This window comes from Poeciliopsis prolifica, unplaced genomic scaffold, assembly GCF_027474105.1.
Source record: "Poeciliopsis prolifica strain line A6 unplaced genomic scaffold, Auburn_PproV2 SCAFFOLD041, whole genome shotgun sequence".
Lineage (NCBI taxonomy): Eukaryota > Metazoa > Chordata > Actinopteri > Cyprinodontiformes > Poeciliidae > Poeciliopsis > Poeciliopsis prolifica.
Window position 1 is genome coordinate 3463324 of NW_026562416.1, and position 18357 is coordinate 3481680.

The window sequence follows — 18357 nt, forward strand, 5'->3', positions numbered from 1 at the left end:
GTATTTATTTTGGCTCAAAAGCAAATCTAAACATGTGGATTTTTATTTTTGATTTAAAGAAAAGGAAGTGAAAAAAGATAAAATTTTGAGGGGAAAATCAAAACCTGTTGTTAATATGCAAATTTCTTTCCTTTTACGTCACGTGTCTTTTATTTTAATGGGCAGTCTATGCCTAAAATCCACACCGAAGCTGACTTGTAATAGATTTTTATGAAGGTGTGGTGCTTCTTCAAAAGCTGCTGCCCCTCCTCATTATGACGACGCATTTTAGTATTACTCTGAGAAAACAGCTTTACTCGTGACAATTATAGAGGCTTGGTTATTTTGTTTTATCTTCTTTTCCAATTAAAAGAGAATGCCTGGAGAAAGAATGCCCATGAATCACCGTTCCAGTGAATTTCAGTCCAGAAAGACGTTTCTGCCTGGTTTATCTCATCTAATTCTATAGAGCTATTCTGTATCCTACCGAGTCATCTCTGTAGTTGCTTCTGTAGCATAAGTACAAACTGAGCCCCTTTTCTCACATAATTATTCTACTACTCTCCAGTTTGGATTATTTGTTACTATCTCAGCTGCTAACTTTGTTTTCTCAGTTATTTTTCTCTCTAAATAAGCTACACCTGGTCTGGCATTCTGTTTGCATGTGATACCTTCCTGTTGGAGGGCATCAACTGAGATAATGCAGCCAACAACTACATTTCCGCCCTCTCCTATCAACTTTTTATTTTTCTTTAACTCAGAAAGTGCTGCTAAGAAGGAAGATTTCTTCTGATCCTTTCTTGTGGACCTGCTCTGACTTTGCAATCCCCCAGTCGCATGGCAGATGGTCCATCATTCTGAAACATGATCGGCTGGAGTTCTCTTCTAGTGTTATAACCCGAGACCAAGTGAAGACCAAGACCAGTGCCCATGCTGCATGACCCAATGAAATGTGAAATATGACCAAAATTGCTTCTTACATTGATCTGAAAGATTCATATTCCTGTGAAAACACCTAAATATTTAATGATTAGAGCTGAAATAAATGTAAACAATATTATTATCAATTCAAACTCTTCTTCATTCTGCCTTGCTTCCATCTCTTGTCTTGTACCATCCCTAAAAAGATAACGCCCTGGGTGTTTGCTCATATCACTCATATCAGAAAAAACAACTGTCTGCACCATTAAACATAACAATTAACACAATGCCCCAACCGTGAACAATGCTCATCTATGAACACAATGCGCAACAAGCAAGAAATAACCAAACACAAGACCATGACTGTTCTCACCCTCTGTCCTGCTGCAGGCAGCGCAGAGCTGTAATGTCTGACACTGTGACAGGTAACGAAAACAAAGAGCAATGAGCAAACTCTGTGTGTGCTCTTCTGTTCTTGTGTTTTATTTATTCACTAATTAAATAAATATCAATATGTATAATTAAAATATGTATTAATGACGATTAGACTTACGTCTGCCGCTTAGAAAAGACCCACGCATTGGAGTTACGCATGAGAGTAAAAGGGGAGAGGCGATTTGTGACAGCGGTAACTGAAACACATAATTAGTTTGTCACGTTATTGCTTGGATTTTAGTCGAAAGGCTTTGCATCCAGTGAAAACTAAGATGTTAACAAATAAAATGGACAATACGCCGACAATTTAGTGATATTTCCACAGTTGAAGAAATATTGTGATATTGACCGGTCTTGAAATAAAATCCCGAGTCCTCAGCACCTGACACCAAGACCATCAAAAAGTAATCTCAAGACCAAGACCGGTCTCTGGTACTACAACACTAATCTCTTCCTGTTAAGGAGAATTTTTCCTCCCCACTGTCATGCATGCTCTTTACAGGGGATTGTTGTAAAGTCTATAAAACAACACAAAGGCTTGTCCACTTTTGCTACATGCTTGTCCAGAAGGAGTGAATCCTGGAAGTCAGTGACATATACATATAGTTTTTGTGCTGTCAGCCCAACATCGTGTCAGACGATTGGCGTTTGCTAGAGAAAACCAAAATGGGCAGATTCATCTTTGGCATCTTGAGCTTTTCACAGATGAAAGCAGATTCACACTGAGCATATGTAACAGATGTAGCAGAGTCTGGAGACACAGTGAAGAACATTATGCTGCCTGCAACTTCCTCCAGCGTGTCTGATTCTGATTACAGACACTCAGTGAGTGCCGGTTGGGTCAGACATGTTTGGATGGCCACACCATCCCTCTTGTGCTGGCCAGAGGTGCCCTGACTGCCACAATGTACCAAGATGAGGTAATCAGATGCATTATAAGACCATATGCTGGTCCAGTGTGCCCTGGATTTCTTCTTATTTATGACAATGCTCGGCCTCATGTGGCTGAAGTGTTTCAGCAGTTCCTCCATGATGAGGGCACGGCCTGCCTGTTCCCCAGACCTGAATCCAATTGACATCTAAGACATCATGTTTCAGTCAATCCAACAATGCCACGTCGCCCCACAGACTGTTCAGCATCTAACTGCTCTAATCCAGGTCTGTGAAGTGATCCCTCAGGAGAACATCTGCTGTCTCACCAGGAGATGCCCAGGCGTTGTTGGGAGATTATTCAGAGATGGAGGTCTCACACACATACTGAGCCTCATGTAGATTTGTTTTAAGTTATATTCACTGATGTTGAATCAGCCTGTTGCGTTATTTCCACTTTTATATTGAGTATGAATCCAAATCCAATCTCCACAGTGTAATAATTTTTATTTACATTGATCATTTTTATGCTTTTGTTCTCAACAATTCCACCTTATTAATAGTAAAGTTTTTCAATGACAATATTTAATAAATATATGATGTGATTTTAGTGGTCCCTTTAATTTTGTGAACAGTGTAATTTGAATAATGAACAGAAGCTGATGCACTGTTTGATTAAAAGGATTAGTTGTAATTTATGTTTTTTTTAAATTGAAATATTTTTTGTAAAGTGCCTCAAGACAACATTTGTTGTTAATTTTGTCTTGGGTTTTTCATCATCATGGCTGGATTTTATCTATTTAGTAGATAATATCAAATGGTTTTGGTCCAGCACCTTCAGGTTCCAGCTACAAAACTGAAGATGAAAAGCAATTCTTTTTTAGCATCTAAGACAATTTAACTCTCTAAGTTAAGAGTAAATTCCTAACTCTTAACAAAGAGAAGACAAAAATAGAAAAGATGATTTGGCAGGTTGATGTCAGGATGTGGACACTTAACCATTTTATCAGATTTTAAAATATTTTCCTTTAAACAGACGTATTAACTTTTCTGTTCAAGTGTATTAAATGCATTTAGAAACATATGAGGGAAAGTTTTTACAATTCCTTGGTCTATTTTTCACATATACATTTTTGAGAGCCACAATTTTGGTCATAGCACAAACATGTGACCCAGAAAGCTAGAGATAAAATCCACAGCAAACAGAAAGAAATCAAGCAGTTGGTATGTTCAAAAGCCTTTGAAGTTGTATTTTCTATGCCATCAGCATATAGACAAATTACTAATGACATCCATGAAAAAAGGACATTTGTTTTATTCTGTTCCATTAAAAAATATAAATTTTTAAACAGTTTTCAAATGACAAAAAAAAGTAATTAAATATAAATTCTTACAGGAAGCTAATTTGTTTTTGACACAAAACTGAAAATCCTGCAGTTTCTGAATCAGCCAATTCATATGTTTAAAAGATTTTGAAGTTCATTGAACACCACCAGTAGTAATTGGTAAATGATGTTCAATGAACTTCAATTATTAATGACACTCATGACAAACGGATGAGGGAAATATTTTTTATTCCCTTCCTCAAAGCTTTGTCAATTCCATAAAGTGAACAAGACAAAGATTTTTGTAATTAGTCATTACTTACATAATAAGATTTAGCACAAGGAAATAAATGTATTCTTCTGCAGAAGTGAAAACAAAAGCGTCTGACTACACAATCAAACTGAATATAACCAGAACAAATAATGACGTTTTTTTTTTTCATTTAATAAATACCAAAAGCAAAGCATTTATGGTTGTCATCTTGAAATATGTCTTCCTCCTTTCATAATCAGCTTCAATTTTTTTATTAAACAAGTTTTTTGCAGATGTTTGTCCTTATTAAATTTCTACTTCTCGCTTCAGCAAAGAACTTATCTGGACTTGTGTACACAATTAAACTCATTGGATACATTTCATTAGATTATTTTTTCTTGGCTGAGAGGCCAATAATCACATCTGCTTTATCTAGTTTTCCTTGATAATACCTTACATACAGGGGAATATTAGTTGTGAGGTTGTGAAATTATTACTCCATAATGAAACTTTGAGTTTCATGAATATAGACTCTCCTCATATGTTGTATCCGGCCTCATACAGCTAGAGTCTGCCTCCAACTCTGGCTTAGGAGTTTGATGCAGAAGATTTAGTCAGTCAAAATTATTGCTACAGAAAATTTTATGCTATGGTTTTGTTTTTCAAGTTTTTCTTCTGGAAACACTAATACTGTCTAATAACAAACATAATAACCAATAATGAATGGATGTACATTAACATAAACAATCTCTTAATGGCACCTTACCTGGTAAAACATAATAAAAATACAATAATAGTCACAATTTTAATGTATTACTTTAGTGGCAAAAACTACCATAGTACTTCCTGAAAACTGTTATTTCCTTGAGCAAAGGGGAAAATATATCTATATGTCTCTATTTCTAAAGACAAAAAAACAGATTTATCGGTTACATTTCTTTACATTGTGGCAAAAGGACAGTTTTCTGTCCTTAACAAGTGGAAAAATGTCTGTTTCCACTTTTATTCTTTTGGCAATCTTTTCCTAATTCACATTGTTCATTATGAATTCACTTACCTGAACTTGCTAAACCTGTTTCACATTTTCTAGGCACTTATTGCAGGTGGAGCTTATGGTAACTTATGAGTCATACAGGTGGCATAAAAAAGTTCATGGATGTAGAGAAACACCAGAGCACAGAAAACAGCATCCACAGGTGGGAGGTATGGAGGAGCCAAACAGAGACCTCAAGTAAGTAATTTGTTAATCTGGCTTACAAATATGCTGCAATTGTGGTAACCAATGACAACTAACATATTAACAAAGATCTATCTATCTATCTATCTATCTATCTATCTATCTATCTATCTATCTATCTATCTATCTATCTATCTATCTATCTATCTATCTATCTATCTATCTATCTATCTATCTATCTCTCTATCTATCTATCTATCTATCTATCTATCTATCTATCTATCTATCTATCTATCTATCTATCTATCTATCTATCTATCTATCTATCTATCTATCTATCTATCTATCTATCTATCTATCTATCTATCTATATATAATATATATATATATATAGATATATATATATATATATATATATATATATCTATATATAGATATATATATATATAGATATCTATATATAGATATATATATATATATATCTATATATATATATCTATATATATATATCTATATATATAGATATATATATATATATCTATATATATATATATCTATATATATATATATATATATATATATATATATATCTATATATATAGATATATATATATATATCTATATATATAGATATATATCTAGATATATATATAGATATATATATATATAATATGTTAAATTGCATGATGCAATTTAACCCCATGCATCTATTCCAGGAGGCCGTGGGACACCTGTCGGGAGGTTCCTGTAATTGAAGACGAACACACACCTTGGAAGTTGTTGAAGTTTCTAAAGATCATCGCTTTGTTTGCAGTTGCCATTATTGTGTTTGGATTGGCAATATGTAGCAAGGTTAGCTTCATTTTAAATATTTAAATCTTTAGTTTCTAATATTTTTCTGTTGTACATAGAATCCCACTTTTCCTGATTTCATTGTTGAGACACAGTAAATATAAATGTAGTCATTAGCTGACAGAGAAGGTTGAGATATTACAAACAGCTACAGGGGCTTGAGCCCACTTTGCCCAAACGTATAAATAAAGTAGAGGTTCCTTGGTAAAAGGTAACAGAACATTTACATCATTTAGTTTCAAAGTGGCAAATACAAATTCTCAACAGTCAGTAAAGGTACCAGTGTCCTTAAAAGGCTTCTTTTATTTTCCAGGCTTCTTTCCTTCTCCTCATCACTTTGTCCCATGAAGACACAAAGACCCTCCAAGCAGAGCAGAAACCCGTCGCACTGCTGTGTATTGGCTGCTCTCTCATTGCACCCACTGTTCTTGTGCTGCTGAAAAGCATCTGGAAAGCATGTTACAAATCATCAAAGCTGCCAAGAAAATCATCTGTAGCCCTGGTAAGAAACAGGATAATATTTACTCATTGTATCTGATCTGTAACTGATCCTCACATATGATTTATTTCCTTGCTTCTGTGACGATTTGTTGAATTGAACTTTTTCTTTGTCCCTCAGGTTTTGTTCTTCGAGTTTCTTGTTTCTGTGGGGTTAGCAGTGCTTACCATTGTAGCAATGCCACACTTGGACATTGTAACCAATGTGGCCATCCTGAACAGTGTAGCTGTCCTCTCTGGATTCCTTCAAGCAGTCGCTCAGTGCACTGTCAAAAGGATGAACATCTTCCTGCTGCCTTCCATCGTGGCCTTTGTGGTTATGGTTGTTGGTTACTGTTTGTTCCTGGTCCTGTACATGATGAAAGACCCCGCCGATGTGAAGACAGCCGTCTGGGTGGGTCTTGCTGTTGGTGGGTCAATCTTGGTATCTTTCAACTGGTGGGAGAATTACTTCAGGGTGGTCTGTGTGAAAAGCAAATCCAACATCCTGAAAAACCTGTTTGAAGACTTGAACAAGAGTCAGAACATGCTGCACATCATGTCCAGCTTACTGAGGATTGTGGTCACTGCCTGTGTGCTTGGTGCCTATGTTCCTCTGGCCCAGATGGACTGGGACATTGTGACCTCCATTCCAAGCAGGGAAACAAGAATAATAGCCATCATCATTGGGGTCCAGCTGATCTCCTCTGCACTTTGCCATTGGTTTGCATTGGCAGCCTGTAAGATGCATGCTGTACGCCGATGCTTCATCGTTCCTTTGTACCTGGCTTCACTGGCTGTGATGGTGCTGTTCATTGTCCCTGTTATTCTGGATTATCAGGACCACCAGTTAAACTTGAACACAACTGAAAACATCAACTTCACAAGTTACTGTGCTGAAGCTGTGAATGTAAGAAATCAAAGTCTGAGTGGTAACCTGTTCCCACACTTGGTTTTGGATGTTACCCAAACGCTCTGCTTCCTGGACATGTCCAACACAGCCGACATCGGCTTACTGACAGGTAAGAAGAAAACAAACAAATTATGTTGTAATCTGGGTAGCTTGCTTTTTTGCAGGTTATTTGTTTTGGCTGTTTTAGTATTTAAGCTTCAGTAGGAGTGATTTTTTTTCTTTTTTTCCTATCAGGTGCAGCAGCATCATGGTGGATCGGTCTTGTGCTGGTTACTATCCATATATGGTACTTTAACATTAATCGTATCCAGAAGACACAAGACTTGTTTGGTCGGAGACTCTATGAGGGAGCCTTTATTGAGCAGTCGTTACTCCTCAACACCCGTTTCAACATCCGGACTAGAAAAAGCAAGAAGAAGCAGTAAGTTAGTTAGTGTGTGCTTATGTTGTACAACTCTTTCATCTTCTTTCTTTTGGGCGGAAATATCTTTTTCAGTGTATAGTTGTTATCATAAAGCAATTACTTACATTTGCAAATATTTTCATATCAAGGAATAAAGAGGATGACATTCCTGCTATGATTTATCTCTGCGCAACAATGTGGCATGAGACCTATGAGGAGATGATGAATATCATGATCTCAATGTTCAGGTGAGTTAAAGGAAGTTTCAGTTTCAGAGTTTCATGCCCACCTTAAGAGTCTCTATTATATAAACTAATATTATATCTGAACTTTATATGGAAGGTTTTATAATAAATAAAACATTTCCTTTATGCAGAAACTTTCTGCATACATTAAACAAATTTTTTAGGAAAATCATTTATAATTCCATCTAATTTTAGTATTGTCTTACAATCTGTATTTGACTTTTTTTTCCTAATTAATTCATTCTCATTTCATGTTTGACTCAAGACTGGACAAATACAGACCAAAAGCAGGATCCAAGTTTAATGATTTCACCTTCGAAGCCCATCTCTTCTTCGATGACGCCTTTGAAAACGCTCAAGAAACTCAGGATCGTCATCTGAACACATATGCAAAGGACCTTGTGCAAATCATCACAGAGGTCCATGGGTAAGAGCCAGATTTACAGATTTTATAATCTGATTCCCAGCAGAGTTTGTCTGAAACTCTACTGGAAACATGATCATTTAAATAATGATCAGGTTGCTGTCATCGGTGACACTGTTGGGTTTTTGTTTTGCTTGGCCAAAGGTCAAATTTTCCTCATATGACAATATCCATGAGAACTGAGCTGATACTTGTTTTTTGTTTAATTTCTGGGGCTTGATGAGGCTTATGTTGGCAAACTGAAAAAGTTTTTCCATGCACAGACTTTCCATCTAGACTTTCTGAATCTAGAAGTTTATGTCTAATCTAGATGGATGTTAATTTCAATAATGGTCATGTTTTCGACATAAATTACTTAATTACTAACATGTTAGAATAACTTGTTTCTGCCAACAATTCTTGGAGGAAATTTGTTCGGAAAAACCAAGACGTTCATCACAATCCGTCTTAATTAATAAGTCAAGAAATAAACTTGAGCCTCAGCTATTAAAATTACATTATTTGAGAAGGAAACTGACTATGCCATGAATAGAAAACATGTTTTTAAGATCATTTACTTGCATGTGAATTTCTAGCAGGTTTGTCTAGATTTGACATGTTCAGATAATATAGATTTGTGGTTATTTGTCCAAGTTTTGATTTGTTTTAGAGTTTGCTGTTCAGATCTATATTGGTGCCTTTCTGGTTAGATGATATTAAATCTGTTCATCACTAGACAGTGTCACCTCCTATATAAAATTAGACTTTTCCTGGCTGGCTCGCCACTCAGAACCACCTCATTATTAATCATATTCACTTATTCACTTCAAATACCTTAAGTTTGTGCCAAGTAACTTTACTCCCTAAAAGCAACAATTGAAACACTACAAGAGATGAAAATGTTCCAAGGTAAATTATTTATCAGTATTCTTTCTCTCTATTATCAGGATCTTCAAGAACCTTGATAAAACATTCTTTGAGATACAGCAGGAAATTCCTCATCAGTCAATCATAGAGACGCCATATGGAGCTAGACTTGTTGTTGAAATGCCTCATGGGAATAACATAGTAGTTCACTTCAAAGACAAGCAGAAAATTCGGAACAAAAAGAGATGGTCTCAGGTAAGTAATAGCAAATGGATAACCTCAACACTTTAATCAACAACCTTTAGTTTGTTAATTATTTATTTTCTGCAGGTGATGTATCTTTACTATCTTTTGGGTTGGAAACTCATGACTAAATATCACACAGACTGGAAGAAGGGGGAAAATGAAACTGATCTAAAGATAAAAATCAAGGTGAGATAGAAGAAACTATCTGGGTATTTTGTGAAGTGCAAAAATGCTCATTAAATTTTCACTGCTTGGTCAAAGACAACAGAGTTGAATGTACAAAAACCAAAAAACTGTGCATTTGTTTAAGAGAGAGAAACACAACACCTACCTCTTGGCTTTGGATGGGGACACAGACTTCCAACCAGCTGCTCTGCTGCTGCTCATTGATCGTCTGAAAATGTATCCCCGTGTTGGTGCAGCATGTGGCAGAATTCACCCCACTGGATCAGGTTTGGAGCAAACCAGGGCTATTTTGCATGAGACAAAGAGCCATGGTAAGGTTATAAACCAGTCGACTAATTTTCCTGCAGGTCCTGCTGTTTGGTTCCAGAAGTTTGAGTACGCTGTCAGTCACTGGCTGCAGAAGACAGCTGAGCATGTCTTTGGCTGTGTACTGTGCAGCCCAGGGTGTTTCAGTCTGTTCAGAGCAGAGGCGCTAATGGATGATAATGTGATGAAGAAATATTCAACCAAATCCACTGAGCCCAGTCAATACATCCAATATGACCAAGGTACAAAACTGAACTCTATTAAAACTTTTCATAATTTTCTTTATTAAATTGTAATACAATCTAATTTAAGCAAATAATTGTATATTTTTATACTACAAAGTGGAACAGTTGGTTTCTCTCAGACAACTTCCCCTAAAAGACCTTTCATGGATTAAATAAATATTTTGAATGGATATTATAATCTAATGGAATATTAGATCTAAATATCCAATAAAGATAGTATTCTTTCTCCATCTTTGCTTTGACTTTCAAGTTTTCTCATTTTTCCAACATCTAAATTTAGATTTTGTTGTTGCAGGTGAGGACCGCTGGCTGTGCACTCTGCTACTGAAACAAGGCTGGAGAGTTGAATACAATGCAGCATCTGATGCCTACACCAACGCACCACAGGAATTTAAAGAACTGTACAACCAGGTAAGTACATAAGGAGTATAGGAATTATAGAACTATAATTCAAAATATATTCATAATGATTACCCACACCACAAGAAATAAGAAATGTCCTTTCCTTTCTGTGGATCAAGATAATTTGTCCACCACAGATAATATCCAGTGCTTTATTTTGCAAGACCTCAAACTCACAGTCATACTCATTGAGATCTCTAAAAGAATTTTGTTGTTGTTCTACTCGATATGTTCTACCAGACTATGGGTTTGTGACGTTGCTTGGTTGATGCTCCAGTAATTATCAGCCTTGCTTATTTTACCTCTGAGTCATTTTTAATTTTTAGTTATTGGATAAATTCATGGAATACAAGTGAGCAAAATGTTTCAGGACAAAAAGAGGTCAGAACTTAATAATAACTACTGCTTTTCAACTTAGCGGAAACGATGGGGCCCTTCCACGATGGCAAACGTTGTAGACCTGCTCGGTTCCACCAACCTGGTGTCCAAGAAGAATCCATCAATGTCCAAACCATTCATGCTCTATCAGCTGTTTGCCATGATTTCAGCCATTCTTGCTCCGGCCACCATCTGTTTCATGGTTGCAGGTAACTGTCACTGTGCCTTCTGGACATTTTGTGATGCACTATTCAAGTCCAATCCATTACCAGTTATGTGTTATGAGTGTTCAACACTTGTTCTACATTCACATTTAAGCAGCTTGTGGAAATATCTTTAAAATATATTGTTTTCTGTACCCAGGGAGTCTGTCCTTCATTTTGAACATATCTTCTGCTGCTGCTCTGGTCTTAGCTGTGATACCTCCTGCCATTTACTTGGGTCTTTGCTTTAAGCTCAAGGCAGACACTCAGATCACTATTGCAGCAGTGTTGAGTATCATGTATGCATTCCTGATGTTGGTAGTGACAATGTCCATTATTGGTAAGTGCTTATTAAGGTCTAACAAATGTGTAAAGATTTTTTTGTTTTACCTCTAAACATTGGTATTTTTTATTTTCTATCAGCCTCAATGGTGAAGGAAAAGACCATTCTGACACCCAGCAGCATTTTCATTGTGGCCATGTCCATCATTTACATTGTCACTGCACTGTTGCATCCTCAAGAACTTCCTTTGTTGTTCTATGGCCTACTCTACATCATCTGCATCCCGAGTGCCTACCTCCTGCTCACCATCTACTCCATGGTCAACATGAACAGTGTCTCATGGGGAACCAGAGAAACAAAACCTGCTGCAGAGGCTGCATCTACTGCAGCCACCATCCAGCAAACTAAATCACAAAAAGGTAGATCTGTACCACTCTGAATGACTAGAGTTGATCTTTCTGCAAAATAAACTGAAACCTAGTCTTATCTTTACAGTAAAAAGCACCTTCAAACGACTCTGCTCACAGATGAAATGTTGTAAAAAATCCCACGAGCGACTACAAGAGGAACAGCTCACCATGAGCCAGGAGATCCCAGAGCCGATACAGGTTGAACCTCAACCCCAGAACAGTATTGTGGATGATTCCCCCCAAAACGAACAACAGTAAGTTTTAAAGATATGAAAAACAAGTGAACTGCAAAGTGGTAAAGCAATGGCTAACACTATTGCTTTTTTAATTTTCCTTTTAGGGAAGAGGAAACCAGATTTTACACTCCAGCTCAATGTAAGTGAAAGAAAATAGTTACTTTTATAGAGCTTTAATACCACAGTAGTGCATTATAATACAATGATATAGTTTTTCTTCCTAACACTTTATGATATTAGGTTTTCAAATAATTTTCTGCTCTACCCTGTTACTTAGGTTGGAAAGCACAAGTGGAGAGTTTGTCCAGCGACATTCAGCTGCAGGTGGATTCTCTCGATGAGGTGCATGTCCTTTAGCTTAATAGAGCCTTCACTCTTATAAACACTTACTGCCATTTATTTAATTATTTGTTTTATTCTCGGAATGATAAATAGCATAATTGTTCACCACTCATTATTCACATCCCCCAGTTGAAGGTGATTTATCTGGTTTTAAAGGATTGTTTAATCTGGTGATTCTATATCAGAATTTGACTGGTTAATTCACCAGTAAACTGTATGCAATACTTATGAGCTTGTTTTCACTGAATGACACCAGGCTGTTAGCTAAATATCAGCAATGCCATACTTCATTTGTTGTTGCAGGATGAGGACCAGTTTTGGAAGGAACTTATTGAAAAGTACCTGGAACCTCTGCAAAATGACAAAGAAAAACAAGAAAAGACTAAAAATGAGCTTCAAGATCTCAGAAACAAGGTAAAATGGCAGAGCTGCAATGTTATACATTTGACATTTGCTGGAAAATGTGATATTTTTTAAGCTAACCTTTGTACTTCTTTCCTAACACAGATTAATTTTTCATTCTTCTTCTTGAATGCCCTGTGGTTGGTGGCAGCCTTTGTATTTCAACTCTTCGATGTCTTTCAACTCGAGTTTGACATTGTTGACTTGAACCTCAAGAAAACTGGTAAAAAGTTCCAAGTTGAGCCGATGAGCCTCATGTTCATCCTGGGCTTTGCCATTTCAGTTTTGCTCCAGTTCATTGGGATGTTGTACCACAGGTAATCACTGATTACATTTTTTTTTCTCAACTATATTTCTGTAGCGAGAGTCAAACAAAAAGACCTGCATAGTAAAAAAACTTTTTCTTCTTCACTTTTAGAATTATGACCCTCATTCATTATGTGGCATTTTTGGAAACGGAGCCAAAACAACAGAAGTCTGCGAAAACAGAGGTAAATATTTTTGTTTATTATTCAAACTAAAGTTATTCCCTGTTCTTGTGGATTAAAATAGGAAGAAACTATAGATTTGAGCACAAACAACACATAGACTGTGTATAATAGCCTAAAACTAAATTACATAGCCTGTCATACACAAAATATGATTAAAAAAAAATCATCTTGGAACTATATATTTTACATCCAATACAATAGATGTAAATAGCAAGTGTGGATAAGACTCAGGCTGTGGAATGTTTGACACAAGTGAAGCTCCAAGAAACTCAATATCAAATGATAGATGGTTCAGTCCCCCCCATCCTACTCTGCCCCACCAAAAACAAAAATAAAGAAAGATAGATGGTGATAAAACAACGTGTCACCTGGCTTAGACCCTACTGACCTTTCATAAAACAGTTGATTCAGACCCTGTGTGAGAAATATTCACAGATTGGGAAACAAGAGTCCAAAAAAACAAACTACATAGATATTTATGTGGAACAAAGGCAGTAATGATGCCCAACTCTGCCCCATGGTGGTGCTGTTGAGTAGTAAATGGGACTCTACATGTGTTCATGTTAGGACTATAATGGGATGTGATGCATCTTTTTATTGGTTTATGCAAATAACTAAGACAATACAAATTATTTTCATTTCACTGAAAAACATTCAGATATGTCAACACACATAAATAAAAATAATAATTTGAAGATTGTGTTGTCAACAATAGTGAATTGCTACCATTTTAAATTATTGGTCGAGAAAAAAAAATAGAATTCACTTTTACAGTGAATTTCATTGAAGACTTAAATTTTTATATGTATTATGTTAAGTACTACCTGTTCAATCATTTCCAATACTTCAGGAGGAGTGATTGCCTGCAAGGTGTGCTGCATTTTTATCCAATAATGTTTCTTTGATCTTTTCCAGAGTGACTCCAGGTCCGATGCAGACGATAGCTCACTCTTCCAGTCTGTGACTGACATGAGCAACATCTCACAGGATGAATCTGAGTTTGATTTAAGTGATGAGTCGGACAATGAAAACATCTATCTAGGGGACATTGGGGATGGAACTCAGGAGACTTAGGTTTTTAACAAGACTGTTTCTGCACCTAAACACTTTCAGCACTTTGTCATTAATCTGCTGTGTCATTAATCTTTTTAATGGCACTGTAAAGTAGGACACATGCCATGAAGGCAACCTCCAGATGAAGGATTTTATTTAAATGTTGTGACTTATTATTTATCGTTTTTGTAAAAAAGATCATGTAACAGTTTTTTATGTTGTTCCTTTTTTGTATAAAACTTTTATGTGTTATGTAATGTGTAGATTGAGTCTTGGAATCAGTGATTAATATTTACTTTGAATCAAAACTGTCTAAGCTAGTCAATTCATTAGTGAAAGCTTCATGAATGTTGTGATTAATATTTGATTTATTCTGTTTGTCAGAATTTTTTCTGAACTCAATAATTTTATTTTATTTTATTGCATTATATTGAAGGAAAAAACTGAGGGATGAATTAATCTTGAAAGTACAATATTACTACAGTGTTACTAATGCAGTAAGCTATTCAAGGAGGTTCTTACTTTGGAATAACCTGTAAAATCTGGTTGACTCACTACTTGAATACATATAGGCGTTAACTCAAAGACTGTTTACTAAAAATACGAATGTTAAATTGTCTTTATTGTTTTCAAATTGTTTTGTGTGATCCGGCTAGCATACACATTGTTTACAATATACATTCATCAGTATCTTTTCTCTCTTTCTTCTTTGTTTTTTTTTTAAAGATGTTTAAATGTGCAAGTTTAATATATTATAAAATACTTGTGTTATTTCATATTATTTATTTAACAAGAAAACAAAGAAATAAAGACATATAATGAAGATAGAAAAATAAAGAAGAAGTTGGTGTTGAATTTTTCTATTGGTTACACCAGTATTACCGAGTCAATGTCTACATCTTTGCGCTACGTTTGGCTACAAAACTATTTCATTTGGACAAATGCCTTCATAGATAGCTGGGAGTAGGAATTGCAAGCATTGATTATCACTTCTCAGTTTCTCAACAGGGACAACTAATGCAGAGTGTTTAGTCTGCAGACTATTTACCATGACAAAAGTAGCTACATGTCTCCTGTGGCTTTTAGCAAAAAAAAAAAGAAAAAGTCACAATGGGTCTGAAAGATTGCACAATAAAGCGACAAAGTCACTGAGATGACAGCAATACTTTCCCTTGTCCATATACAGTGTACTGCATTTGTTTTGTCACTGATTAATCGAAAAAATGTGAATTTATGATTTCAAATAATTAACCTTAGAAAAAAAACTGAAAGTTTGTGTTCCACGATTTAGCTTCTTCTATTTTTAGCGAGCCTGAGAACAGAACAGATTGTTTTAAAGTAGCACTAAAGAGTTAAACAGCAAGAAAAACATGTATTGCGTTAAATTTCTTTGTTTTAATATTGGTTCATGCCAATGATTTTATGACATAGCAAGTTTGTTTATGTGACTATAAACAAGCCAATATTAGTAAGGAAAGTGGAGTTTGTCTGTCATATCCATGAAAACCTTGTTAAATCTTCTCTTCAAGGCTAACAGCTTTATCTTCTGTTAACTCTTAAACTCCTGGCATCCAGTATGCTTACAGTATATATAGAGTAAATAGGAGAAACTGAACATGGACCCTGTTACATGTGGTCAGTTGCTGTCTGAGCCAACCAAGCAATATTTCCCTGAGCTTTGGGTATTTTATGTACCATCCCCAACATAAAGACCAGGTTTCAAATCATGGGAATGTCAGAGACAGGCAACTAAATGAGCAGTCAAATTGTCCCATGGGGCAGCATAAGTTAAGAGGGAAAAACAGACTTGGCAATGGTGCAAGCATCAGAGCTGAGAGGAATTTCTACAAAAGAGAAATAACCAGTTAAACACAGCACGCAGCTTATATATAATGTTAATGCATTCTGTGGACAATATTCAGATTTTTTAAAATAACTGAACGTATTGTGATTTTACCCTGGAAAAAGAGAAGCACAAACAATTCAGCATTCAAGAGGGCGTAAAGTACATTTCAGATTTTAACTGTATATCTGCCCCAATCTTACATTTTCAGAAGCAGGTAATGCTAAAAAGGTTTTTACATGAGAGATTAGTGAGAGCTTGTGGAAAGGAGGAAGAAGGAAACATTTTCTTTGGCACGGCAAACATTTTTCTCCCTTATGAATGGAGAATTAGATAATATTGTCAAACAATAACTATGCTCGTACTGTGAAGTATTGACCTCAAACTAACTAGGTGGTTTGCATAATGACATGAAAAATGAAAAAAACTACTTTATAGAACACAACAATAAAAATACAATGTAATTATTCAGTACTGCAGTATGTATTCAAGCTAAACCTTAACAAGACAAATCCTTTTCTTTGATTTCATTTCAGTTCTTAGTAACAGACTATAAGACAAATATTGAAACAATATTTAAAGTCATTGAGTCTATGTATTGATTCTAAATTTAAAAGGCTTTTTCTTACACAATAAGAAAGAAGTAAAACTGAAACACTCATGGTCTGTAAATTGTTTACACCTGTTATTGTTTATCGTCATTAATAGATGAGTTATTTTTTCATCTGCCTTCTGTTAGTTGCCTGCTGTATTTTTTCTGAAACTTCTGACTAAATATTAAAAGCCAAAAGGAAGCAAAGAAGGAGAATTATTTTCATCTACATAAAGATGACTCAAATAACTTTAAATGAAAGAAATCAAGATTGAAACAAGTTTGTTTCCAAGGTATGACCACCACTCAAACAAATATTGAAAGCCTAAAATCACAATAAAATTCAAGTATGAGGGACATAATGTCATGCGTATGTAAATTTGTCCTTAACTCTATATTTAGATTATTCCTGAAGAGTATATTTTCTTTAAGTTTCATTACTCAGTGTAGTTTTTTTTTCTGGTTTACAATATCTGATGACAATATTGTTTGCTTTCTGTAATTTCTTTGACCTAAGTTGGCAACCTGCCTGCTACGTGTCTGCAGCCATGGGGAGGAGGAAGGAAGCAGGACGGAAATCATGCAGGGGAAAAGATTATAAGGATGAGAGAGAAAGTCAGGGAACATAACTCGACCTACGATGGAGGAGGACATCACGAGACGAGAGCTCAAGTAAGTAATGCAGTATCAATATATGATTTGATTTTTAGTAAGATAAAACATCAAGAGTCCTCAATAAGTATTAATTAAATTCCAAAGTGAAAAAGGAAGAAAATTGATCTCCATAACCTCGATGTTAATGATAAATTATATTTCAGGTTAAAGATTTATCTAAGCTTGCCAGAGTAGAAATGTTAATCCATAAAGTTTGATCCTCAATAATTCCTTCTTGTAACCATCCTCCTTCCCCAAACTGTGGCTTTTTGTGCTGTAATTTAGAAGACCGTGGGACACATGTCGGGAGGTCCCGACCATTGAAGACGAACACACACCATGGAAGCTGCTTAAGCTTTTAAATATCATCTCTTTGTTTGCAGTAGCTATCATTATATTTGGACTGGCAATATGCAGTAAGGTAAACTATTTCTTTATAACTTTTTATGTTAAAAAGAAGAAACAAATACTTTTAAAAACCTGAAAGTAGAAAAGACAGAGTAAATGCCTATAATATGTATGAAGCCATTTCTATAGAATATAACACATTCATTGATTCCATTTCAACCAAAAAATACAAGTGAAATAAAAATATTTAGTAAAATTTTACACTACGTTTGTTTTATGTTTAGCTTGGTTTCAACATTTGTGGTACCACTGGTTCTACATGATTTGGTTAATTTTTCAGGCTTCTTTCCTTCTTCTCGTCACCTTGTCTCATGAAGATACGAAGACAATCCAAGCAAAGCAGAAACCTCTCACTCTGCTGTGCATTGGCTGCTCTGTCATTGCACCTCATGTCCTTCTGTTGCTCAAAAGCTTCTGGAAAGCATGTTACAAATCATCAAAGTTGCCAAGAAAAGCATCTGCAGCCCTGGTAATAAAACTGGATTGGGTTGCCAACTGATGCCAAAAAAAATTTAATGTTTTGTTTTTGTTATTTAGTTGAATTCACCTGTCCATCC

General features: G+C 35.5%; 1 protein-coding gene across 1 annotated transcript; it reads left to right on the top strand.

Moving 5' to 3' along the window:
* Positions 1–4966: 4966 nt before the first annotated feature.
* On the top strand, positions 4967–14967 carry LOC129375916 (chitin synthase chs-2-like). The gene is made up of 22 exons (XM_055055288.1): positions 4967–5014; positions 5677–5812; positions 6126–6314; positions 6432–7311; positions 7437–7623; positions 7755–7853; positions 8116–8277; positions 9201–9375; positions 9451–9552; positions 9677–9818; positions 9900–10100; positions 10399–10514; positions 10924–11092; positions 11247–11426; positions 11510–11788; positions 11865–12033; positions 12120–12154; positions 12293–12357; positions 12661–12771; positions 12865–13076; positions 13178–13250; positions 14166–14967. Exons 1-22 carry the CDS (start codon positions 4989–4991, stop codon positions 14322–14324), a joined length of 3867 nt encoding a protein of 1288 aa, XP_054911263.1. The 5' UTR covers positions 4967–4988; the 3' UTR covers positions 14325–14967.
* Positions 14968–18357: the final 3390 nt, after the last annotated feature.

Excerpts from the sequence above, each read along its gene's own strand:
- LOC129375916 (XM_055055288.1), top strand. The coding sequence starts at position 4,989 with ATGGAGGAGCCAAACAGAGACCTCAA. Across the intron at positions 5,813-6,125 it reads GATTGGCAATATGTAGCAAG|GCTTCTTTCCTTCTCCTCAT; the intron begins GTTAGCTTCATT and ends TTTATTTTCCAG. Across the intron at positions 12,772-12,864 it reads TTCAAGATCTCAGAAACAAG|ATTAATTTTTCATTCTTCTT; the intron begins GTAAAATGGCAG and ends TTCCTAACACAG.